We start from the raw sequence: 26,784 nt of genomic DNA on the forward strand, positions 1-26,784 counted from the left end.
TTTGTAGACATTTTCCTACTGTCTTGTTTCCTTTTGAAATTATTCCTTTCACTTCAAACTCCTGAGGAGATAACATTACTTACAATAGCAGTCTTTGACTCTATTTTTAGAGTGGTGTGGAGGCTTCCATAATATTGCTCCAGGTATTGGGGATGTGAAGGAAAGAGGAAAAATGCCTGTACTTGTCTCATAGCATGAAGAAACAATTCTCTTATTTGTAAGTGGCTAAGAACGTCTAAAGAAGAACAAAATAGATAGTTACAGAGGAAAGAGTTTTTTCAGGAGTTTTTTCTGGAAGAAGTCTTATAGAATCTCCTCTAGGTGCAGATGTTGAATTTCTTAAATTTAATTTTTTTAAAGATCCATGTGTGAAAGTATTCACAAAACAGTTTATTTAATGAAAACATAAACCTTCTCATTTCACCAAAAAGGCAAAAGGATGAGGCTTTCAAATTATTTAAGATTTGAAGACAGACAAGATATCAGTTATGCCTGGAATTTGTAGAAGTGATCATTTATTACAATGAACTCTCCATTTTGACTAATTTGGGGGAATGAGTGACTTAAAAACTATAACTATCTTATTACTTTCAAGCAGCCAAAAGTAAATGAAATGAAGCTAATAATTGCCCAAAGAAATCTTTAGGGACCTATTTTATGAAGAGATAAAAATGGCTTATAACATGCACATCAATTATTTGTAAATTAAGCTTCCAAAACTTGGAAGATTCTTCAAAACAATTCTCTTTAAGTAGTTTAAACATTCTTCTCTTGAAATCTTGTTTTCATTAATGTAATCAGTTTAGCTACTCTTTTTAAAAATTAAATGTACTTTTTTATTATAAGCTTAATCAACCAATACAAACATTCAATTCACAAAGAACAAAGAAGACAATTGTACATAAGACTATGAACTTTTGTTGCAATTTTTAAAAAATGTGTTAAATTTAACAAGAAACAACTTTATCCTATTTATTTTTCTTTTTCAGATTCTTTTTTTCACTGTATATTTAAAATATTTTACTCATGATTATTTGTATCTTAATCACTGCCCCCTAATTCTCTTCCCCAAACAGAAGCTATTGCTTGTAACAAATATGTCAAATCAAGCAAAATATTTGAACACATTGGCCATGTCTGAAAGTATCTGTTTCTATGTTTCATTTTGCTCTTCTAGTATGGTGGTGTCAAACTCAAATAGACATAACTACAAATTAACATTATCTATATTGTATTTTTATTTAATTTGTTAAACCTGTTCCAGTTACATGTTAATCCGATTTAAACTTTACTTAGAAGGCCACCTTTCTCCTGTAGGAGTCTAATATGACATCTTTGATAGTTCATCAATTATTTCTCTGTCAGGAAATACAAGCCAGCTTCATCATCAGCCTTCTGAAGTCATGATTAATTCCTCAGTTAAATCATTCTTTATAGATTGTGGGTAAATCAATTTCAGCTTGATTGAGCAAGTGTTCCAAATTAGCAGAGTCCAAATTACAGAGATTTTACTAGAAATTCAATTTTGCCTTTTCTGAATCAATGGTAGCCATCAAAACACAATATGGAAATTTGAATTGATCACTCATTATGTCACTTTGACTATTTCCTTTTAGTTTCACTATAGCTAATTTTCCTGTATATTGTTAAATAAATGAATCTCTTTCTTTGCTTAAGGGATTTAAGGACAATGTCTATCGACAGAGAAGAAAGTATTTCGTGGATGTGGCTATGAGTTATAAATAGTAAGTACTTATATAATTCTTTCTTGTGGTTTTGTTGCTGGCTAATTAGCTATATATTATATATATAGATACACACACAAACATACACATGCACAGATGCGAAAACACCACCCTGTGTTAAATAAGAACTGAGTTCTCTTAGCTTTTAGTTTTCTAGATGTATAAATGAGCTTTTACATACTAGCCAGCTCCAAGGAAACTCTAAGTGCCAACACTGATGTCTGACATCCTGGAATAATTGTAAAACAATGAGGGCTATGGGCCAAGTGCCAGGTGCTCCATATTCAACATTGTGCTCCCAATTCTTCTAAAGCAAGGTGTTTTATAAGCCTCTGCATGAATCTCCATCATTCTCTTGCCCTCCCTTGGCACTTAATGTAGGGTTTGAATAGGCAGCTCTGAAAATAATGTTCTGCTCTTGTTTTTGCATAGATATTTTGGTCATTAATCTTTTTCCTAATCCCTTCACTTCCTTCTAGGGAAGGCTGACCAACCCAAAGTAAAATTCCTGACCCTTCTCAAAGATGATAAAAAGGTAGCACAAACAGAATAGAATACAAAATTTATAATTCCTTAAATCAAAGAAAAAAATTCCTGCTATGAGGAATATTATGGTGTTAGTGGTAGTTCGAGGATATAAGGGAAACTGAACCCTTACATATCTATTATAAGATTGCTCTGTGTTAAGTAGGGTATCTTAGAGATGTAATGAAGTTAGTGCACCTTGCTAAGTGGCAAGGTCACAAGTCTTAATTGTGTCTAGTACATATTTTCTATAGGAGTTTCCTGAAAGATCCTGAAAGATTTTAGCAGAGAGGAAAATCTTTTTTGGGGAATTTAAACAAAATTTGAACTCTTTCTTACATATGTGTGGACTATAATGAAATATATTCATTCTTTTTCTAATCTACTTTCTGCTTACAGAAACCACTTAAATTTGATATGTATTTGGTAAATATTCATTCTTTATAGCATAAAAAACAGGAATGTAGTAACATGGCAAAATGATAGGGACAAATTTCTGTTACCATTGAAAACTTAACACACTCTGAAATTCCTGTCATTTTAAACAGAAGTAAGGGGAGTCTTAGCTTAGCCTTTTGTTGTTGATTAATTTCTACTCATTTAACACTTTCTTTTTCTTTTTTCCTTCTTCATGTATTCTCCATTATTAGCAGTTGTGGCTAGGGTAGTCTCGTCATGGATAGAGAAATGGACTTTGAATCAGTAAGAGTTTTATTTCAATGTTGTCTCTGATACTTCCAATAGGGAAGTCACTTAATTTCTTTAAACTTCAATTTTCTCATCTATAAAATTTGAGGATCAGTCTCAGTGTCCTCTGAGGTTTCATGCTATTCTTTATATATGATTCTATAAAAGCTGGCCATTTAATGATGAATTTTTTCAGCTATAATAACCACCTTATTGTTTTAGCCATCTTATATTCTTTCTCTATATCCTCTTACCACTGTCTTCAATTTCTCTGATTGAAATTTATAAGTATACTTTCATAAGAAAAATGGTATACAATGATACACTCATTGGAAGCAAATGCTTATAATGATGCCATGTAAACAAAAGTCTTTGTTTAAATGAAGAATATCTAACAGTGGCCTTAAATTCTTTAAAGTGGCAATGAGAAAAAGACTATAGTCTTACCTATTTCAAGTATCTACATTTAATCTGTGTGGTTATTCCTTCCACCAACATAGCCCCTCCATGCCTTAGTAGAGACTCTTCATGAGTTGCTGTGACCAAAAATAATTCATTAAGCAATGGTCAATTTTATAATGATAAGCATCTCTGAACTTTCCTTATCTTGGACGATAAGCTTTAACAAAAAAGTCTATTTTCAAAGCTTGTCTAGCTTAGCAAGACCTGTTTAATTTGTGCTTCTTGACATAGCTTTTAAGAATCATGGTGACCTCCAGATCATCAAGAATCATCAGAATCAGACTTTAGAAGAAGAAGATAATAAATATGAATTTTTAAGTATCTGAAAAAATCTGGGTTGTAGAATCTAATTTCCTGAAGACTTCTAAGAATAACTTAGTATTAATGTAAAAAACAGCCATAGGATAGGAACAATAATCTAGTCAGCCCCAAGGAAATTCTAGTTGTTTACACTCTGATATAAGTATGGATAAAGGATCCATGAATAACTTAAGGATTATTGAGGCTATTCTCAGAGATATGAAATAATTTGAATAAAAACGGAAGAAAGATCAGAAAAAAGTCAATATTGTAGTTTAGGGCCTAGATAGTTCTTAATCCCTTTGTGAGACATAGACACTTTAGATATTCTGGTCAAGTGACCTCTTCTTAGAATTATTTTTTTAAATGAATTAAAGGAAATTACATAAAATGATAGAAGGATCATTATTTTCTGGTAGAGTCTAGAAGCAGGAAGGAAATAGTATGAGACCACAAGGTATCATGAGATATATGTGAAGACTTAATATCAAATGTGGCCTAATTGTGTGATCATAGATATGTCACTTAATCTCTGTATTCTTCAGTTTTCTCAGCAGAAATTATGGCTAATAGTACTTAATCTCACTGGGTAGTTGTAAGGATCAAATGAGATAATAATTGTAAAGCACTTAGCATACTACCTGGCACATCTATCATAGGAGTTATATAAATTCCTACTCCCCTCTTTGCTTCCTTTCTTGACAAAATCTACAAGTATGCTAATGTGTTAGAAATCACATAGTCACAATGGACTTAGAAAACATCAAATCCAACTCTCTCATTTTATAGATAAGGAAATTGAGCTAATGTAGAACTAAAATCAAAAAGAGGACTAAGAAGAAGTCACCCAAATTTTAATGAAAATGAAAAGGAGAAATGCATAGTATTTTACAAATTTAGAATGATATCATATAATCCAACTTCCTTGAGCTACCTATAGATTTTGGAGGGAAGTATTTTATTTTAGAGATAAATTAGAGATGAAGTGATTTGCTCAAGTCACATAGATAAGTAACAAAACTAGGATTCAGAACTGAGTCTTTTAGCTCCACTTCTATTCTATTAGGAAGAGACAAGTCATCAATAGCTTTAATATTTTGTTCTCCCAATTTTACTTGTCTGGTCAGTTATAAGATGGGGTGATGAGAAAGGTACAGAAAAACATGGCCACTTACATGGAATACTCTTACAGAAGGAGTACAATGACTTGGTAGAGGCAACCAATTAAAAGGAAAGGTATCCAGGGAGTGAGTGGAAGGACAGAGAAAGGGAATTGCTGTGAATCTGAAAAAGAAGAGGAAGTGGAGAAATACCGTGTTTCCCCGATAATAAGACACTGTCTTATTATTTTTTGGACAGAAAAACACCAGAGGGCTTATTTTAATGAACATGGACAGCAATTTTAATAAACAGGTAAATGTGAACAAAAAAAAGTACCTTTATTCAATAATGATCATGTCATCTTCTTCAACAACATCGTCATAAGTGTCCATACCCTGAATTCCGTCCTGGATGTCTTGCGCCTCTATTTCCTTCAGAAGAAGTGGACCCAATCTGTCATGTCCAGCAATATAGTTCTCTTTAAATGAACATGTCTTATCCAGGTAACCTGCTCATAGTGCCTTGGCGACACAGCTGTCAGTAATTTTATCCCATGACTTCTTCACACAAATCACAACTTCTTGCAGACAGGGCTTCACAATGTAGTCATTGACTTCCATGTGCAAATGTCCTTGAATGGCTTGTTTATTGCAATATCAAGGGTCTGGAGATAGGCAGTCATTCCTGCAGGAATCATTACTTGATCTATTCTTCTCTCTGCAAGAAAGTTCTTCATTTCTTTAGCGTGGTGAGTGCTGGCTGAATCCCAGATTATCAGACCTCTTTGGTTACCTCGCATAACAAGTGGCAGCATTAAATCAACCCACTTTCTTATAACGGCTTGTGTACACCAGGCTTTTTCGGTTTCAAGAACGTAAATGCCTGATACATGTTCAATCTTATCTTTCTTGCCCTTACTGATGATTAGAGGTGTGGCTTTCTTTCCATCCAAACAATTGCCAAAACACAGGTGACCCGTGCACTTTCATAGCCAGTGGTGGGAATGTAGATTGACGTTGCATCCCTGTGATGAATTGTTGTTTGAGATCCTTGTCCCATAAACACTGCAGTTTCATCCATAGCAATCATATTGCAGGTTTGGTACTTGGAAATGTCGATCCTATCAATAAAGGACTTGAATGCAAGTGCATATTTAATAACTTCCGCATCTTCCAGCTTAAACAGTGTTGTTAATCTTAGGGACAGTTCATACTGTTGAAGGAAACCGTCCAACCAGTGTTGTGATGCTTTGAATCCTTCTGAGACCATTTCAAACTCTGGTGCCATTAAAAGGGCAAATGCTTGAATATCAGCCCTGCGCACAACCAAGGCCTTTGCTCTCCTGTCAGCAATCCATTCACCAGTGAGGATCTCCAAGTCAGGATATAAGGGTTGCCGACCTGATCCAGACCTGCGCTTTTTCCCTTTTCCCTCATCCATCTGTTGATTGAGGTTATTATAATCTGCTCTCCATTTTCTGACCATTCGAAGATCCAAAAGTTTTTCTTTACAGAAAACTGCAAGATTCTTGCCATGTGACTCCTCTACAATTGCTTTCTTGTACTTAACAGTATAGCTCTTCCTTTTTGTACTCATGTCTGCGGGTCAAAACAGACAGAATAATAAAATTATGACCATCAGTCCTTTTTTTCACTCCATCATGTCCCTCAATAATGTTTTTTTTAATATTTTATTTTATTTTATAATAACTTTATATTGACAGAATCCATGCCAGGGTAATTTTTTTTACAACATTGTCCCTTGCACTCGCTTCTGTTCTGATTTTTCCCCTCCCTCCCTCCACCCCCTTCCCTAGATGGCAAGCAGTCCTATATATGTTAGATATGTTGCAGTATATCCTAGATACAATATATGTTTGCAGAACCTAACAGTTCTCTTGTTGCGCAGGGAAAATTGGATTCAGAAGGTATAAATAACCCGGGAAGAAAAACAAAAATGCAAATAGTTCACATTCGTTTCTCAGTGTTCTTTCTTTGGGTGTAGCTGCTTCTGTCCATCATTGATCAATTGAAACTGAGTTAGGTCTCTTTGTCAAAGAAATCCACTTCCATCAGAATACATCCTCATACAATATCGTTGTCAAAGTGATGATCTCCTGGTTCTGCTCATTTCACTTAGCATCAGTTCATGTAAGTCTCTCCAAGCCTCTCTGTATTGATCCTGCTGGTCATTTCTTACAGAACAATAATATTCCATAACATTCATATACCACAATTTACCCAGCCATTCTCCAATTGATGGGCATCCATTCAATTTCCAGTTTCTAGCCACTACAAACAGGGCTGCCACAAACATTTTGGCACATACAGGTAGGTCCCTTTCCCTTCTTTAGTATTTCTTTGGGATATAAGCCCAATAGAAACACTGCTGGATCAAAGGGTATGCACAATTTGATAACTTTTTGGGCATAATTCCAGATTGCTCTCCAGAATGGTTGGATTCGTTCACAACTCCACCAACAATGCATCAGTGTCCCAGTTTTCCCACATCCCCTCCAACATTCATCATTATTTTTTCCTGTCATCTTGTCCCTCAATAATGTTTTAACCCCATCATGCTCCCTGAGTGCTCCTTCTATCCTCCATGATGCCCCCTGAGTTCTTCTTTTATCCTCCATCATGCCCCCTGAGTTCTTTTATCCTCCATCATGCCCCTTTTATCCTCCATCATGCCCCCTCACTCCCTCTTAGAGGGTACACCTGTAATGTAGCGTGTAGTGCAGGGGATCACCTTCACTACAGTAGCAATCTCAATAGGGCTTATTTTTTGGGGAGGGCTTATTTTAGAGGAATCTTACACAGTAAGGGGAGAGCTTATTTTCAGGATAGGTCTTATTATCAGGGAAACACGGTATAAACATGCTGAGAACTGTCATGAGGCTCTGGTTAATTTAAAGATTGACATTTCTGCATAGAGACATGATTAACCATTCTCCCTTAGACATCCAGAGAATGTTAGACCATGAACTTTTGAAAGACCCAAATGCTTCATCAATAATCAAGAGACTATTCATTGACTCTAATATTATTTTTTCATAGAAAATCCAAGTGTGAAGGGCACAACTACTGAACACATCTTTTAAAAGAAATGCCAAATGTATTTCCTCTAATGAATGAAAATTCCACATAGAAGTGGATCTCATGATTAGAAAATATCTTATTGGTTCTGAAGAGAAGTTCAAAGGACAAGTGATATTTTGAAGAACATAAAATGACAGCAAAAATGATGGCTGGTGCCAGGGGGCTTTAGCAATCAGACTTTTCTGAAATTGCCCTCTTTCCTTTAGCTGGCACTATCATCTATCAATCTTGGGACTCATTCTTTGGCACTTTCCTGTGCTCTTTGGTTATCATAGCTTTTAAAAAAAGCTGTTATATATTTAATTCATAGTGATGGATATGATGGTTCTCTTTTTTATTTTATTTTATTTTATTTAATAATAACTTTATATTGACAGAATCCATGCTAGGGTAATTTTTTTTACAACATTATCCCTTGCACTCATTTCTGTTCTGATTTTTCCCCTCCCTCCCTCCACTCCCTCCCCTAGATGGCAAGCAGTCCTATTATGTTACAGTATATATGATGGTTCTCTCATTCTATCTTGCTGCTTAAAAAAGGGTTCACATTTTGCCTTGGTTTCTTAAACTGATTTTAAATTTTATCATGATATTTCCATTAGCTTAAGTTAAGGTGAACTTTACTTTCTTTCCCCATAACATGAATTTTGCTATTGTTATCTCTGAGTATTTGGGTATTTCTTATTCTTGGACATTTGTAATATAAACAGATACATAAAATAGATAAGACAATTCCAGCATTCTAAAATCCAGATTAATGGTTTAGTATGTGAATCGATGCTGTATTTTTTTTTTTTAGTTCCTATTTATCAGAGAAATCTCTTGGAATAGAAAAGGACTTTAAAATTTAATCTAGTCCATATTTTTTTACACTCTTTTGTATGGTATATATGATAGTTATTCACACAACTTCCACCTTAAGTACCCCAGTAAGATTCTAAAGTATTTTAAGCGCTCATAGCATTCCAAGGCAACCCACTAGGTCTGATTGAGAGCTTGTCACTGTATCTTTCATCATTCTCTCAGTTCTATCCTCTAGCAATATAGAACAAGTCCTCCTGTGAAGACAAATCACTTAACCCCTGCCTCAGTTTCCCCAAATGTAAAATGAGGATTTTAATAGCATCTACCTTCCAGGGTTGTTGTGAAAATTAAATGAGATATTTGTGAAAAGTATTTAGCACATAGGAGGCTTTATATAAATATTTAATTCCTTACCTTGCCTTTCCTTTTTCTCACTCATCAGTGGATAGATGCTTCTTCCTTGCTGCATAGCATCAGCTGGAAACATAAGTGTTAATTTTAAAATATTGCCTTGTTCTGAAACTAATGCTTTTGTGAGGTACTCAATTTGTAGATTTCTAGTCTCACCCATGTGAGAATTCAGCTTTGTCTCTAAATAAGAGAATTACCTATAATTATTTTCTCAGAAGGTATTTGCGATCATGAAAGAGCTCAAAAGAATAACCAAGGTGGCCTCACTTCTAAACTTCCAGAAATTCCAGTTGACTTTAACATTTCTCATTTTGTGCCAATGTAGACTTGATTTATGAATCTTAGTTATGGAATACAGCCTTGTTATAAGGAATACTGAGGGCTACTTTAACTTCCTTTAGATAGGCTAATCTTAATTGGAAACATTGTGAATTAGAGGTAGAAGATGAATGAGGTGGGGCTGATAGTTCTTCATTAGCTTGGAAGGAAATGGATTGACCAGTGAAATGTTATGTACCTTCACTTATATTTCTCTCATTCCATTGCCAGGCAGTCATTGTGATGGATCATGGAGTCTATTATGATAGGAGACCAAGGTTTTTTCTCCTTTCCCCTATTCTGCCTTGCTGAGGAGTTCCTCCTCAGAGGGAACAAAGATTTTCCTTCTGACTGAACTCATTTTATTCTGTTCCATTATTGAACATTGATTTGCTTTCTGGGCTTTTGAATAAAGCTAAGATAATGTGAGGCTTGTGGGAATTCTTTGTGACTTCCCTATATACAGCATTTGCTGATGTTTAAATTTTTATGGAGTAGTAAATTGAGAAGGAAAACAAAACTAAATATTTGGTAGGTAGAGGCTGTTTTTGTAAGGGAAGGTTGTTTTGAAGATTTCTAAAAGCAGGCCTCTCAGAATTCAGTTTTTGGCTAAAGAGTCACATCTTTTTATGAAACAACAGTAGCATTGTCAAGTTTAATAGTTGAAAATTATTGATATAGATTTTAACTACTGATGCTTTTTTCAAATTGTTTGCCTTTGAACTTCTAAAATGTGCCATTTAAAAAAAAAGTGCTTATAGAGACTAGACTTGTGATTTCACTAGTATAGGGAACTTCAGGTTAAGGAACAAGCTTCATCAATATAGACTGGCTTTTTTCCCCCTATAATTTATAGCTTTAAAATATTGCCTAGAGTAGTGATGTCAAACTCAAATATAAATAGAATGGTAAACTATTCATAAGTATCCTTCCAGCAGTGTATTGACTTAGAAAACCACAAATTATCATTATCTATCCTTTATTAAATTTTAAAAATTTTGTTTAATATTTCCAAATATGTTAAAAAATAATTTTATTGTTATCTTCTATTTTTTATATGACCACATAAGTGCCTCTCCCTCTTCTCCTCCCAGAGAGCCATCCCAATAACAATATTTTTTATAGAAGAAAAAAAGTGAGCAAAATTGAGCAATATTTTAAAACATGTGCAATGTATAATAACTATAGACTTCCCCCCTTCGTGAAGGAATCAGTTGGGGATATCATCTCATATTTCTTCATTCAAGTTCTGCTTGATCTTTATAAGTTTATTACATTTATTTTTGATTTTTTGGTGTGTAATTGTTTTTTCCATTTACATTAGTGCAAATATTGGTTGTTGTTTTTTTTAAGACTTTGCTTACTTTACTCTGTATTACTTCATTACAGATCTTTTCATACTTCTCTTTTTTCATCACACACATCATTTCTTACAACACAGTAATTACCCTACATTAATTTACTACAACTTGTGTAGCCTGTACTTATTTGATGAGATGATTTTGTTTCTAATTCTTTGCTATCATAAAAAGAGCTGCTATAAATATTTTGGTTCATATGAGGACTTTCTTCTTATTGAAATCTTCTTTGGGGGTATGTATAAGTGCAGTAACCGACTTTCTGGTTCAAAGGGTATGAACATTTTAGTCATTTTTTTTTGCATAATTACAAATTTCTACCTAAAATAATTGTACTATTTCATAAATCCACCAACAATGTATTAGTACTCCTATCCTTCCACAACTCCTCTAATGTTAACTTGCCAGGTTTTATCATTTTTGCCAATTTGTAAGGTGTGAGGTAAAACTTAAGGATGGTTTGATTTGCATTTCTCTTATTATTAGTAATCTGGAGCATTTTTTTTAATGTTGTTGTGAATACTTTGCTATTCCTCTTGGAGAAATCTATATTTTATATATCTTGAACAGCAACTCTTATCAAAGAAAGTTGATACAAAGATTTTTTCCCAACTAAACTGCTTTTCTTATTATCTTACATGCATTGATTTTGTCTATAAAAAACCTTTTCAGTTTCAAATGATCAAAATTATCAATTTTATATTTTATAACTGCCTCTATCGTTTGGTTAAGAACACATCTCTTATTCAGATCTGTGAGAGGTATTGCTCTTCTACTTTTTAAATAGAATGATCTTTAATTTAAAATCACACATCTATTTAGAATGTATCATGGAGTGTGGTGGAAAGGGTTATAATTTCTGCTAGACAGCTTTCTTAGCAATTTTTCTCAAATAAGTTGTTTTTTGTTTTTTAACTGGGCATTGGTATGTTTTCCACTTTATCAAACACTGGGTTATTGATTCCTATTGTTTCTGATTCTCCTTTAGTTCATTTCATTGATTTAGCATTCTTATTTTTAACCAATACCACATGATTTTGACATCTACTGCTTTATAACATAGTTTGAAGTCTTGAAGTGCTATTTCCCAAAGAAGTAAAGACTTTCTTTTGATATTTCAGATCTTTTGTTTTTCCAAATGAATTTTGTTATTATTTTATTAAATTCTATATTTATATCCCCTTGATAATTTAATTAGCATAGCACCAAAATACAAATTAATTTTGGTAGCATTCAAATTTTTATTATGTTGTCACATGAACACTAAATATTCCTTTGGCTATTTACCCATAAACACTGAATATTTCTCCACCTATTTAAGTTCTTTGTTTCTTTAAGGAGCATTTTATAATTGAATCTCTACATGTCTTTTTGTGTGTATCTTGATAGGTCAATCCGCAAATATTTTATGCATTTTGTAGTTATTTGAAATGGGATTTCTCTTTCTATTATTTTAGTCTTATAACAAACATTAGGGGACTTTCCCAAGCTAATAAATTTGATAGTAATAATAATAATAACAAACATATAATACTATAAATTATAGTTAAGAGGGATGGTAGATGAGCAGCAAGAATGGAATGAAGAAGACCTGAGTTGAAATCTGATGTCAGTCACTCACTAGATGTATGTCACTTAATACTGTTTGCCTCATATTCCTCATCTATAAAAGGAGTTGTAGAAAGAAGTGGCAAAATATTCCAATATCTTTGCCAAGAAGAACTAAAGGGACGTCACAAAGAATCAAACATTACTGAAATGAATGAACAATAACAATAGGGTTTGCAAAGTGCCTTATATAAGTTAATTCATTTTAAACTTACAACAGTCCTGAAAGTAGGTGCTATTATTGCCCCCATCTTCTAGATTAAAAAATAGAAAAGGCAAACAGAGACCAATCAATCAACAAGCATTTATTAATTATTTACTATGTGCCACATGCTATGCCAAGCCTTGGAAAAGGTAGATGACTTGCTTAGAATTACACAGCTAGTATCTGAGACCAGGTCTTCCTGATATCAAATGCAGCCTTCTATACACTGTGCCATGCTGCCTCTAAGCACATTTACTTATCCTCCCTGAGGTTCAGTTTCCTCATTTGTAAATTGAGGTTAATAATAACTGCAGAACCTATTTTGCCAGATGGTTGTGAGTATCAGATAAGATAATGTATGCTTTGCAAACTTTAGAACACTGTATAAATGCTATCATCTTTCTTATGTCATCTTATTATGATTGCCTATATTAGTTATGTCCATATTAATATGTTAGATCTTTTTTTCCTCTTGACTTCATTGCTTTGTTTGCATATTTCTTTAAAATGTGAAGAGGGCTTTCTGCTGGATGAGAAAATGATGAAAGCCCCCATCCTTTGATACTTAGAACAAATGAGAGCAAATAATTTTCGGGAGTTTATTATGTATTTATTTCCCTCTGAGGCTATGCATGTGCCAGTACTTTATTTTCATTATGTTTATTGTAAAGACAGTCCTGTGTATAAAACAAACAAACATTTCTGTTTGCTATCTATGGAAAGCTCTTTAGGGTCCATAGATTCATTTAGGAAAACTTGATTGTATAAAACTCATTTGCAAAAACAAATAAAATAATGTGATCAGGGATATAGTTTACCTGGCTAGCATATGAAGTGGGTTAAAATGTATACAAAATTCCAATTTTGCTCCATAGCACAGACTAGCAATCCTTGGATTGCTACATTTGGAAACCAAAGGAAAACTAAATAAGCTTATTTATGGAATCACAGAATCTCAGTGTTAGAAGGGACATCATCTAGTTCAACCTTTTCCTTCGACAACATTTCTGACACAAGGCTATTCAGATTTAATTTGAAGATTTCTGGTAATTGAGAACTCTATGACTCCCTAGGCAACCCATTCTACTTTTATGGTAATTGTTAATTTTTTCTTTATTTGAGTTTTCTTTATTTATATGCTTCTTTACAGATTCAGCTGCTATTATGTTTGAACTGAATTGTCTGGAATCCTTGTAGTAGAAAGGAGAACATAGTCATGGTGACTTGAAAATATGAATGGGGGTTTATACTCAAAGAGTTGGAATATCTATGCTTAGCAAGTTTGGGATATTTCAGTCTCTTGATGTTATCATCTCCTGTGATAATATGATAAAACTCTTTACCAGACCAATGTATCTGGAAGGAGGGAAAAGTGATGGGAAAAATGGGAAAAGAAAAATTATTTTTTTATATAAAGTTAAACATAAGAAGGCAAGACGATAATATTTTCTGTGAGAAAGATTGTGTATGAACTGTGGGTATAGTGGGCTTACAATCTTAATATAAATCAACAATGGGACATGGTAACCAGAAATGCTCATGTGATCTACAGCTTCATTAAAGTAGATCTGGTGTTTGCTCGGGGTGCCACATTTTAGGAAAGTCATTGATGAATTAAACAATATCCAAAGGAAGATAGGCAAGGTGGTAGAAAAGCTCCCAGTCAGTTCAATTAACCGTGGGTGATTAGCTTGGAGAAGACATAAAAGGGGAAGGAAAAACAATACTTGAAGGATTGTAGGGGGAAGGGAAACTGTTTATCCTTTTTTTGATTTCCCTCTTCCCCCCATCCCACACCATATGTCAGAACCACAAGCAACAGCCAAAGTCAATGTCAAATAATAAGCACTTATTAAGTGTTAGGAACTATGCTAAGTTTTGGAGATGCAAAGAAAGGTGAAAACAGTTACTGTCTTCAGGAAGTTTATATTAGAATAGGGGAACATACAAACAGCAATTTCTCTGCTAGAACTACTCATCAAGAAATATGTTGAAAAGATGTGACAAGGAAGTATATTTGGGGAACAATATAACCTATAGGCCGGGATAATCAATCAAGCTTGAAATAATTAAAAATTGAGTACAGTGAAAGATCTGTTCTCAAATAGTCTATAATGAAATAAATTAGAAAATATGTTTATCCCTGTCAGGTTCTCCTCCCCCACTCCTCCACCTCCATCCCCAGTCCCTTAACTAATTCTTAACTTAATCTTTTACTGCTTAGTTAGCTTTTGCTAAGGATGGGAATTCTGCTGTCCTAAACAACGAACCAAAATCTCTGAGCACCCCTCCCCCACAACTCCCAAACCAGTTTCCTTTACATTTTCAGCCAGACATACTCTTTTCAAACAGAGTCTCCTGCCTTCTTTTTCTCCACTAGATAAATGAAACACCATTATGCCAATGGGAGCTGCTCTAATTGATTACCTTAGTGAAAAGGCTGCATTCCATTTATGAATTTTAGCAGGAAGGCTCTGAGAGACAGTTTGGAGTTACTGTCATGATCAAATATTTTTCAGTCCTTAAATTCAAAAAATATGTAAGAAAAATAGACTGTCACTGGCATTGTCTCAAGAGGAGGAAATGGAACGAACAGTTGAATGAAATAGAAATATTGTTGCTTGTTCATTTCATTGTAAGAGGAACTCACCCCCAAATCATACTTATTCTGATAAGAGCACCAAAGAAATTGGAAACCCATACAATATTGAACAAAAAGTTTTAAAAAGGCCAACCAAATTTAACATTACAATAGAGATTTTTTTCAGAAAATGCAAGAAAAAATGTAAAACATTTCATCCTTTGATATGTACTAAATACATTTTTATATTAGCCAAAGATTCTTCTTAATCAGTTAATAATATACATTTTATCATTGGCAATTAATCTTGTATTTATTGTTTAGCAATAGACCAAACACTGGAGATGTTTTGATTTTTTCAAAGAATATGTAATTAAGTTTTGCTTGTCAACAAATGAAAAAATAATTTTGTTAAAACAAATTTAGAACTTACACATAGAATCTTTATTTATATCTTATGATGCAGTGTGGCACATAATAAATTTTGCTCTAGCCTTTTACCCTTACTCTGTATGGGTCTCTCTGTGTCAAATGTATTTCTCATAAATAACATATTGTAAGATTCTGTTTTTTAAATTCATTCTGCTATTTGCTTCCATTTTATGGGAGAGTGCAATCCATTTACATTCACAGTTATGATTAGCAGGTCTGTATTTTCCTCCAATTTATTTTCTCCTCTTTATATACTTTTGTTCTCTCTTTCCACCTTATCCTTAGTATTGTTTTTTTTTTTTGACCCACCCCTCCCATTACCTTATTTTCTACCACTCCTCCCCTTATCTTAGTAATGTTTCATTTTTTTAACCCACCTCATTCACTACCTTATCTTCTATCACCCTTCCCTCCTTCTATTATCTTTTTTCCTAGTGTTTCTGCCTTCCCTTCTATCTAGTCCCTCCTTTTTCTTTCTAGTCCTATTTTTTTATAGTGTTAGATAAATTTCTATAGATAAAATTCTTTAAATTTGTGAATGATTAAGTTATTCCCCTTTAAGCCAAAACTGATGAGATCAAGCTTCAGGTAATGCTGGCCCCCTTCCCTTATTTTCTTTTATTCTAATAGGTCTTTTGTGGTTCTTCATGTGATCTATTTCTCCTTTATATCTCCCCTTTCCTTTTCTCCACAATCCCTTTTCTACCCTTTAATATCTTTTTCTTTGATATCATATCAGAGTCCATTCACAACCAAACCTCCATCCATGTGATGCCCCACTCTGTCTGCCCCAGTAGCAGATACTGTTCTCAATAGTTACAGATATTATTTTCCAATCTAGGGATAAAAATAGTTTAACCTTTATATAATATATATTTTCCTTTTTTTACCTTTCTATGTTTCTCTTGAGTCCTGTATTTGAAGACTGAATTTTCTGTTTAGTTCTAGTTTTTTCAATAGAAATGATTGAAAGTCTCTTACTTCATTGAAGATCTATAAGCTCCTCTGAAAGATGATGCTTGCTGGGTAGTTAATTCTTGGTTGTAACGCCAGGGCCTATGCCTTCCAGAATATGATATTCCTGGCTTTCTGATTCTTTATTGTAGATGCTGCCAGATTATGGGTAATCCTTTCTGTAGCTCCTTGATATTTAAATTGCTTTTGTCTGGCAGCTTACAATATTTTTTCCTTGAGATTGTAGTTCTGGAGTTTTGCCACAATGTTCTTTAGGATTTTTCTTGTGGGATCTCTTTCTGAACATGATCAGTGGATTCTTTCAATGACTATTTCCCTCTTTGTTTCTAGAATATCAGGGCAGCTTTCCTTGATGATCTCTTGTCTCTTACACACAATGCTCTTGTGACTCTGGGCAAGTCAATTAACTCTTCAATATTCTAAGAAACAATATAAGACCAAAAGTTGCAGAGTAGTTGCTGACTTCAATTGGAGGAGAAATTTCTCTCATTCTGAAGTCACATATATCAGGGAAATCACACATCCAGTGTTTTTAACATTTTAAACTTCCAGTTAAAATAACATCCTGTTATGTTATTTCATATGCCTTTCCTTTACTTTTACTATCCAGGACACTTTTGTGTTATTTAGGTACTATGTCACTAAGCTGAAGTGATAGGTAAAAACAACAAATCCATTCACTTGTCTTTTGGTATAACTAAGCCATCCAGGAAAATATATGGCTCCTTTAATTTCCAGCATATTTTTAAGAGATTCTTTATTTCCTTGATTCCTTCCTTCTTTTCCTTCTTCCTCCTTTTCTCCATTTCTTTTTTCACTTTCTCCCTCTATTTTCCTCTCTCCCCTTCTCTCTTACTCTGACATTTTCCTCCATCTCCTTCCTTCCTCATTGTCTCCCTCTTTCTCTTCTCCTTTATCTATCTCCTTATCTCTTTCCCTTCTACCTGTTTGTCTCTTTATTTCTTTCTCTCTGTCTCTTTATTCTCTTGCTTCCTCTTTTTTCCTTCTCTCCTCCTTCTTCTTTTCTCCCTTTTCTTCTCTCCTCCTCTCTTGCCTTTTTTTCTCATTCTCTTTTATCTTCTTTCTCTAATGAGTAAATGGAGAGGTATCTTTTAAGTTATATTACTAATTCCATTTGTATAAGAATAATTGGTTCATTTAGAGATAGGCAGATAAATGCTATATATGGATTATAATGTGAAATTATAATGTAATATAATATGAAATGTAATATAATTAAATTATAATGTGAAAATAAAGTAGAAAGGCTATTGGGAGAGAAGATAATAGTGTTGACCATATTATACCCACGCATATATATTAAATAGGTCCTCCCCTTTTTGCCAGTAGGGAAAGCAAGAGACTGACACCAGAGACTGACTATGTAGACTACTCTGACTACTCAGAGAAAAGGTAGTGGGTCAGAATTATACTAATATTCATTTGCCCCATTTGACAATTGGAAAGGTGCTTATAATTATCTTTGGAGATGTTGAAAATTGCAACAAATTTATTTGTTCTCATAATGATAAGATAAAGTCTTAAATCGTTTCATCTACTCTTTCAGGCTTTTGGCTTTTCTGCCTTCAGATTGCTCAGTATCTATTAGTTTTTACATTAGAGCAACTCAGATTGATTTGGTGGCTTTTTTTTTTTTGAGTCAGAAGCAGACTTTCCTTGATATATTTATGTCCTTGTTTCCTTCCTACTAAAAAAAAATCTTTCCAATTAAAGTTTTCATTCTAAATTCATCACAATCCCTAGGAGTTAGCACATTTTCAGGACTATCAATAATACTTGCCAGGGTGTAATTTTCTCATCGTAAGCACCCAAGTCGAACTAACACTAATCTTATTCTAATTTGGTTTGCTTAGATCTCAGTGCTGGCATTTAGGGAAAGGTGAACAGTAATTTCTTATTCTTTTTCAATTGTCTCTCCCTTCCATACCTCTCTCACATAACCTAACTCAGCTGTTTATCTTATTTTGTTTTTTATATTGCTTTGTGAGCAGTAGGAAACTCAGGCAAAACAAAAACAATAGGTTTAAACAGAAAACATCCTGATGATGTTGTGAATTAGGAGCTGGGTTGGAGGGATGAGGCAATCTGATGGATAAGATACATACTTATTTTCCTTCTGTGTAGGGGAAAACACCTAAGAATTTAGGATCAGAAGTGATCTCTTACTAACTGTATGAAGGGAAATAATACTGGCATTATTTAATAACTGCAAGCAGAGTTATTGACAGCAAATCATCTTATAAACAATATATTGATAGAAATATATTTACATTTCCTAGTTAATTATAATAATTGAAATATTATAGAAAACTGCCCTGAAAGTCAGGAAATTGTGGGTTCAAGTTCTTGACCTTGGTCAAGTCACATTACTTCTCAGTATCCTACACAACTCTATAAGACTATCAGTTGTATCAGTAGAGGAAGTTTCTTCATTGGTAGTTCCCTAAACTAATGAAATCACAGATCTAGCCCAGCTACACTGGGATTAAAGGTGGGGGAGAGGGTGCTTGGTCTTATGAAATTTGATTTACTAATCTTCTATTCTTTTGTCCAGTGGTCAGCCCATTCCCAGAGTGGAATATACAGAAGAAGAGACTAGAACTTGGGGAGTTGTATTCAGAGAGCTCACCAAACTCTATCCTACTCATGCTTGCCAAGAGTATTTGAAAAACCTCCCTTTGTTGATAAAATACTGTGGCTACAGAGAAGACAATGTGCCCCAACTTGAAGATGTCTCCATCTTTTTGAAAGGTAAGTCTTTGGCATCTAATCCTTTCTTACCAGAAGCAAACTGGAGCTATGGCTCCTTTCAAAGCAAATGACGATTTTAAAAAGGAGCATTAAATAAGCAATTGTAGATAGGTCATGGTGCCACAAAGCTGAGAGGTATCAATCTGATAAGAATGGAATTTGATTTACGTGTTTATTTATCTTAAAACCAAGACATAAATCTCTATGGTTGGTAGCTTAAAGGTTAAACCAAAAGGACCTTTGCAAATTGTAGGTTCAACTATGCTCTAGACTCAAGAAAAAAACCACAACAGCTTAAAAGTCCTTTATGATCAGACTTGAGAAGGACAATATAAGTTCTTGTTTTCTGGTGGTTAGATAAGGGGGGAAATTAGTGACTTTGCTTTGTATAAAGAGTCACCAGGCACTGGAATAGTATCTATTCTAGTTTATGCTTGGGAGAAGAAAGAAGTGAAGATCACAGACAGCAGTTTAAAGTGATTCCTTAGTTTCCTCCTTACTCTGATTATAGGTATTCCCCAGATTTTAATCATTGGCTTTTTCTTCTTCCATTTCTACTTTCTTTGACTTGTTGTACATATTTATTTCTCCAAACTGCCTTTCTGCAGTGTGATTAGGAAAGTATTAGTCCTCATTTTCCTCCTAAATCCTGGTCTCATATTTTCGATTACTATTTAGTCCCTCCACCTGGATCAGCTGTCATTTACCATAATCTCAGAGTCTAAAACCAAGCTCATGGGATTATGGATTTAGAGGTGAAGGAACTATAAGCTAGCAGAAATCTTTCATTTTACATGTGAAGAAACTGAGACCCAGAAAGTAAGTTGTCCAAGATAACACAAAGAGTAAGTAGCATGATTGGAATTTGAACCCAAATCCTGAGTTACCTAATTCAGTGTTCTTTCTGTTGAAAAGGACTTCTCCAATATATCAATCATAGTTCATAGGATTCTGGATTTAGATATGGCAGGCATTTTAAAAGTCATGAAGTCTAATCCTGTCATTTTACAAATGGAAAACTTCATTATAGAGAGATTACAATAACTTGACCTGGGTTGCACAGCTGCTAAGTCTGAGGCAGAATTAAAATTTGTCTTTTTCTGCCTTGTAATCAAGCTAGTCTACCTGGTCCATGACTGAAGGTAGCTAATTAACACAGTAGATCGAATGCCATGTCTGGAATAAGGAAGATTTGAGCTCAAATCAAGCCTGTCACTTACTAGCTGTGTAATCATAGTCAAGTCACTTAACCTGTTTGCTTCAGTTGCCTCATCTGTAACATGAGCTGGAGGAGGAAATGGCAAACTACTGTAGTATCTTTGTCAATAAAATCCCAACTGGGGTCTTGATAAGTTAGACATTACTGAAAATGGTTAAAAAGTCAAGCATTGAAGTTACTTGCTCCATATTATTGCCTCTTTTCCCTCCGTCAACTTCTTTTTCTAGTTAAATTTTCTATCAATAGTATTATCATTCTCCTATTCAAGTTATTAAAAAAATTTTTTTTCCTCAGTCTTGACCCCCATGGTACATCAGTCTTTTGATATTTTTTCTCTCACTACTTCCCAACATAAATCTTCTGCTCAGGACAAGTCTTCATTGTTCATTAGACAAGACTTATTTATTCCTGCTTCCACATTTGATCATTTTGTGCTTATTATCTTTTTCCTTCCTCTATGTCTAATCAAATTCTTCCTATGTTTCAAAATCTTCCTTAGGCTTCATATCTTCCAAAAATACTTTCTAACCATTCTGTTCACTGTGATTTGTCCATTTTTTGAGCTTAGAGCACTTGATCATAAATCTTCAGTCCTTCAAATTATAATGGACCTGAATGGTCATTTAGTGGCATTTCTTCCTTTACAGATAAAAAAACCTGAAGCCCAGCTAAGTGGAGTGACTTGTCCAAGATCATACAAGTAGTAAGAAACAGAAATAAGACTTAAACTCATTTAATTCTAAATCCAGTCCTCTTTCTGTGTATGGCATCACACTTTGTCAAAGAAAGTGAAAGTCAAAAATAATTTATCTTTAAAATATTTAATAATATTTAAATGTTAAATAATGATATTTAAAATGTTTAATGAGTAGCAATCTGAAATAAAGGATGTAAAGGGGGAATATTGATGTCAGCACCAATGAAGGTGGTTTATGAAGGCTAGAGTTGAAGATAAAGGTTATTTAGATATTGGTACTAAGAGTTCTAGGAATAGTTTTCTTTTCAAAGTTAATTGAATCTTGCTTTTTAAACAATGTTATGATCTTCCAAGGTTCTCTTATGAGGAGGAGAAAATTTCAGAGTGGAAGCCTATTACAAAGCTTTGTATTTGAAAATAACACTTATGCATGAGACAGATAGACAGATACAGATCTACAGAGGGAGACAGGAAGAGAAACAGAGATAGACCTCTGAGAGAAGGTGTAGAAGAGAGGGAGAGAGAAAGAGGGGGGAAAAGAGAAGAAAGGGAAGAGGAAGGAGAGGAAGAGAGGGAGAGAAAGAGAAAAAAGAGAGAGATTAAAAAAGAGAGATGGAGATAGATAGACACAGAGAATGACTGAGAGTGAGAGACAGAGAGACACACAATCAGCCAAATAGAAAGAGACAGAAAGAGAGACAGAAAGACAGAGAAAAGTTATCTTTCTACATACATGGAGGACATGAATATATTCTATGGAGGACATAACATTCATAGTCAGGTACTTTTATGATAGGGTTTTAAGAATTGTATTGATACTTCTGTTTTTCCAATTTGAAACTAAAGAAGTGACATTGATTTTTATGCTCAGATTTAAGAAAATAGCAATAATAAATGTGTAAATAAATAGGATTGTTTTCATAAATACCAATGATATTGTAATTGTAGAGGATGAAAAGAGTTTGGTTCATATTACTTTGAGACTAGTCTATAGCCTGCTACAGTCGTTGAAGAAAATCTGAATACTTCTGTGCTAACTACATAACTATATAACTACTGTGCTAAACATAACATGAAAAAATTTATACTTAGGGAGCAATAAAAAATTCCATGTGGTAGATTGTAACTATCATTTAAAAGTGTTTTGCTAATGCCTTTTGTTTTTATATTATAATCATTTCTGGATCTACACCTCTTCACCCAACCCTTATCCTCATGAACTCTCTCTTGTAACAATTAAGAAAAACCAACAGGCACAGTGACACTCTGATGCCCATTGTCTCCCATTTCTCTAGTAAAAGGTGGGGGACATATTTATTTCTTCTCTAGGGCTGAGATAATAATTATAATTATTTCAACATCTGACTTTGTTTTAGCTTTCTTTTCATTTAAATTATCATAATTTTGTGTACATTGTTCTCTGCTTCTTCTCTAAATATAATTTTGGATTGATATTTTCTCTTTCACATTTGCAGACCTCCCTTCCAGATTTAGTTTTGGAGAATTCTTAAATATTTATTTTTTTTTTAATTTCATAGCTTTATTCTATATTTATAACAATACAATAAACTGTCTGGTTGTACAGAAATTTCTTCTATAATCACAAAATATTCACTTAAACATTCCTCTTCATGAAAAATGAAAAATGAAAAATGAAAAATTTTTCTCTTTGTTGACTTCTCTTTTTAAATAGATGTTCTGCATTTCTGGAAACAAATTATCATGATTGCACTTGATTAATTAATGGTCTCTTCCTTTTGGTGGCTACAAATTACATACATTATTCTGTATGACATATTTAGTATTGTAACTTATCCCTATAATATTTTTTTGAATGGCTTAGAACACTTTCTTGTTAATTAATAACAACTATTGTGTTAATATTTGATTTGTTTCTTTCATTGCTTTCTTAGAAAGATCTGGCTTTACTGTGAGACCAGTGGCTGGGTACCTATCTCCTCGAGACTTTCTAGCTGGATTGGCTTATAGAGTATTCCATTGTACTCAGTATGTTAGACATGGCTCTGATCCACTTTATACTCCAGAACCGTAAGTATTCATATTTCAAGACTATAACTAGATTTCTGAAAATTAAAGGGAATGTTCATCAGTGCTTAATATTTTTGAAATCCTTGAAACTGGAGGGATACCAAGTTTTATTTGTCTCTCTAGTTTTCCTACCTCTAAGGTTTCAATGCCATTCACCTAGAAGGTTGAGGTAGCTCTTGGAAATGCTTTCATGAATCCCAGATATCTGAAGAATAAAGTACAAAGTATTTAGTTTTACTTTCAAAGGCCTCTTTAATTTGGTATCAATTTATCTCCTCTCTTGGATAGTCATTTTGTGAGTATGCTATAGGATGGAATATTAATTGGTGACATTGTTACCAGGGTCCCTTCCAACCCTAATTCCGTCATTCTATGATAATGCTCCAACTTTATTTCCCAATATTCACCTCATGGTATTCTTAATATGCTAGGAATATTCCCTTTCCTGTGTCTTTGCTCTGTTTCCCACAATCTAGAAAGCCCTCCTCTCTTTATTTCTACAAATTCTATTAATATTTTGAAGTTTTGTTTAATTCCTGTCTCCCCCAAGAAAACTATTTTGTCAGTCTCAGCATATAGCAAACCTATTTTCCATAGAATGCTTACAGTATTTATGATCTGTGCCATTTATGTGGCATTTCTATGTAACGGTAATTATTAATTATTATTATTAAAATTATAAAATTAAAATCATTAATTTTTTTTCATGTATATAGGATGCCCCTATCTCTTCACTAGATTATAAACTCCTTGATGGCAGGATTAGGGCCAGAGCTAAAAAGTATTTTTCACAGATCCTTATATTGGTTCATTCAAGAACATCTGTAACATATCCATACCCACAAACACACTAATTGTTTTTCTTTTCACTATTTTATAGCTGACCCTCATCACTCAACTCTGGAAAAATCCTTTCTTTTCTATTCAAACATTTAAAAACTCATAAAATTCACTATCAACCTTAAAAGGATATTTAAAACATCTTAGCTCTTAATGTAAGTTTTCTTTAAACCAGAGAATAGCAAGGTTTATCAAATTGGCTATCTCTCAGTTACACAAACAAAATCAACTAATTATTCATTCATAAATGAAGCTCTATCCAATCAGAATTGAGCTCACAGCAGCACAACTCAGGTAGACTCTAATCCAGCTCAGCAAAGATGCCAAAGATGCTCTAAAGTGCCGCCCATTCTTTTCCTTCTGAAGCCAGAGACGGTAGCAGAGAGCAAATGAGCAATAATGAACAACTTCACCTCTCTCCATTTTCCCAGGTGTGTGAATGTGTGCTCTCTTTCTCTCTCTCTCTCTCTCTCTCTCTCTCTCTCTCTCTCTCTCTCTCTCTCTCTCTCTCTTTCTCTCTCTCTCTCTTCCTCTCTCTCTTTCTTTCTCTTTCTCTCTCTCTCCTCATTTTATCACACTTGCACTTCTGAAGACTCTGGTCATCCATTTCCATGGTGTCTTTGAAACAGTTTCTTTTTTAGTTATATTTCTAATTTTTAATAAACAAAACTTATATAATTAAATTATTTCCACACAAAGCAGCCATTATTTTGTATCATTCACAAAGATATTTGAGTCTTAATTTTTCATCATACATAATTTTCTCTCCAAAATTATCAGAATCCTGCTGAAAAATTGTTTTTCTTTACACACACACACACACACACACACACACACACACACACACGTACGTTAGCAGTATATCTTAAAATAAATTTCTCTTTCTGCTCATTTTAGATATCAAAATGATCATATAACACCACTAATATCTCATGTCATTTGAAGATAAGTATATTTTCTTTTAAACACTTCTCATCATTAAAAGACTCCTTAGGGAAAAGTCCTTAAAGGGTTCTTATACCTTAGATAAGAATTTACTGACTTTAAGTTCAGCACTTATCCTCTCTTCAATGTTGCCTCTGATGAGATGTTGATATTATCCTTGTCATAGGCTTCTGGATTTGTGTATGAAAATAATTCCAAAACGACTAGCCAAAGCCAAATAAATAGGACTTATAAGAAATGCCATGATGTCACTCTGTTTTATTGGGACCACAGGATCATAGATTTAGAGTTAAAAGTGACCTTAGAGGTCATCTAGTCTAATCCTTAAATTTATAGATGAAGAACTGAAGCCAAATATGTTACTCATTTGCCTAAGAGTACACAGATAGTAAATTGCAAAATTAGGATTTGAACCTAGGTCCTTTGATTCCAAATCCAGCAATCTTTCCAGTACAACATATTGCCTCAATGGGTTTCTATTAATTTGATTATTTGATATTTAAATGAATTGTATTTCATTTTTCATTATTTCTTAACTCACAAAATTTACTCATTTTTATATTAATAATGAATACCTCTGATTCCATTTTTGTTTTTAACCCATTCAGCATTAGATAGCAGTAAGAATTGGATCTGTGATTAGAGCTTTGTAAGCCTCACTAACTAGGGAGTTCCTATCACAAACAACATTGCTTCCCAATCATTTTCAGTTATAGTGGAACTGTTTTCATGGTAAACAAAGGTTGCTTATTGGTCTTCAAGACATTCCAAGAAGAAATGTTTCCTAAGTAGACTGAGTATTTAAGGACTTTTTTCAGAGTATAAAAAATCTAAGCCAGGAGATTATAAATAGCTGTGTTCACAAATAGCAAGTACTTTTGTTATTTAGCTCCTAATAACTTGCACCTCATAAGAATGTGTGATTATGCCAGCAGTTTTGTAGAGAAGACAGAAAAAAAAACCAAGAAAAAAAATTTGGGGGGAGGGAAACAAACATAAGTAATTTTAAGAGGAAAGCATTTGAACCTATCTATTTAATGTTTTAGTAAACCTTTAAGCTTTTGACTTCCATGAATCCTTTAGAGACCATCATAACCAGTCTTTTTTTTTTTATTATAGCTTTTTATTTACAAGATATATGCATGGGTAATTTTTCAGCATTGACAATTGCAAAACCTTTTGTTCCAACTTTTCCCCTCCTTCCCCTCTCCCCTTCCCCCAGATGGCAGGTTGACCAATACATGTTAAATATGTTAAAGTATAAGTTAAATACAATATATGTATACATGTCCAAACAGTTATTTTGCTGTACAAAAAGAATCAGACTTTGAAATAGTATTCAATTAGCCTGTGATGGAAATCAAAAATGCAAGTGGACATAAATAGAGGGATTGGGAATTCTATGTAGTGGTTCATAGTCATCTCCCAGAGTTCTTTTGCTGAGTGTAGCTGGTTCAGTTCATTATTGCTCTATTGGAACTGATTTGGTTCATCTCATTGATGAATAAGGTCATGTCCATCAGAATTGATCATCATATAATATTGTTGTTGAAGTATATAATGATCTTCTGGTCCTGTTCATTTCACTCAGCATCACTACATGTAAGTCTCTATGGGCCTTTCTGAAATCATCCTGCTGGTCATTTCTT

General features: G+C 33.7%; 1 protein-coding gene across 2 annotated transcripts in view; it reads left to right on the forward strand.

The window, feature by feature from the left end:
* TPH2 (tryptophan hydroxylase 2) overlaps nt 1–26,784 on the forward strand; it is a 118,827-nt gene that overhangs the window by 16,355 nt on the left and 75,688 nt on the right. For both annotated transcript variants that reach the window (XM_052000770.1, XM_052000769.1), the window contains 3 exons: nt 1,678–1,745; nt 19,189–19,385; nt 23,215–23,350. In XM_052000770.1, the coding sequence (XP_051856730.1) occupies nt 1,678–1,745; nt 19,189–19,385; nt 23,215–23,350 (401 nt within the window). The remainder of the gene's footprint in view (nt 1–1,677; nt 1,746–19,188; nt 19,386–23,214; nt 23,351–26,784) is intronic.

Source organism: Antechinus flavipes, chromosome 5 (assembly GCF_016432865.1).
Source record: "Antechinus flavipes isolate AdamAnt ecotype Samford, QLD, Australia chromosome 5, AdamAnt_v2, whole genome shotgun sequence".
In the NCBI taxonomy this organism is placed as follows: Eukaryota; Metazoa; Chordata; class Mammalia; order Dasyuromorphia; family Dasyuridae; genus Antechinus; species Antechinus flavipes.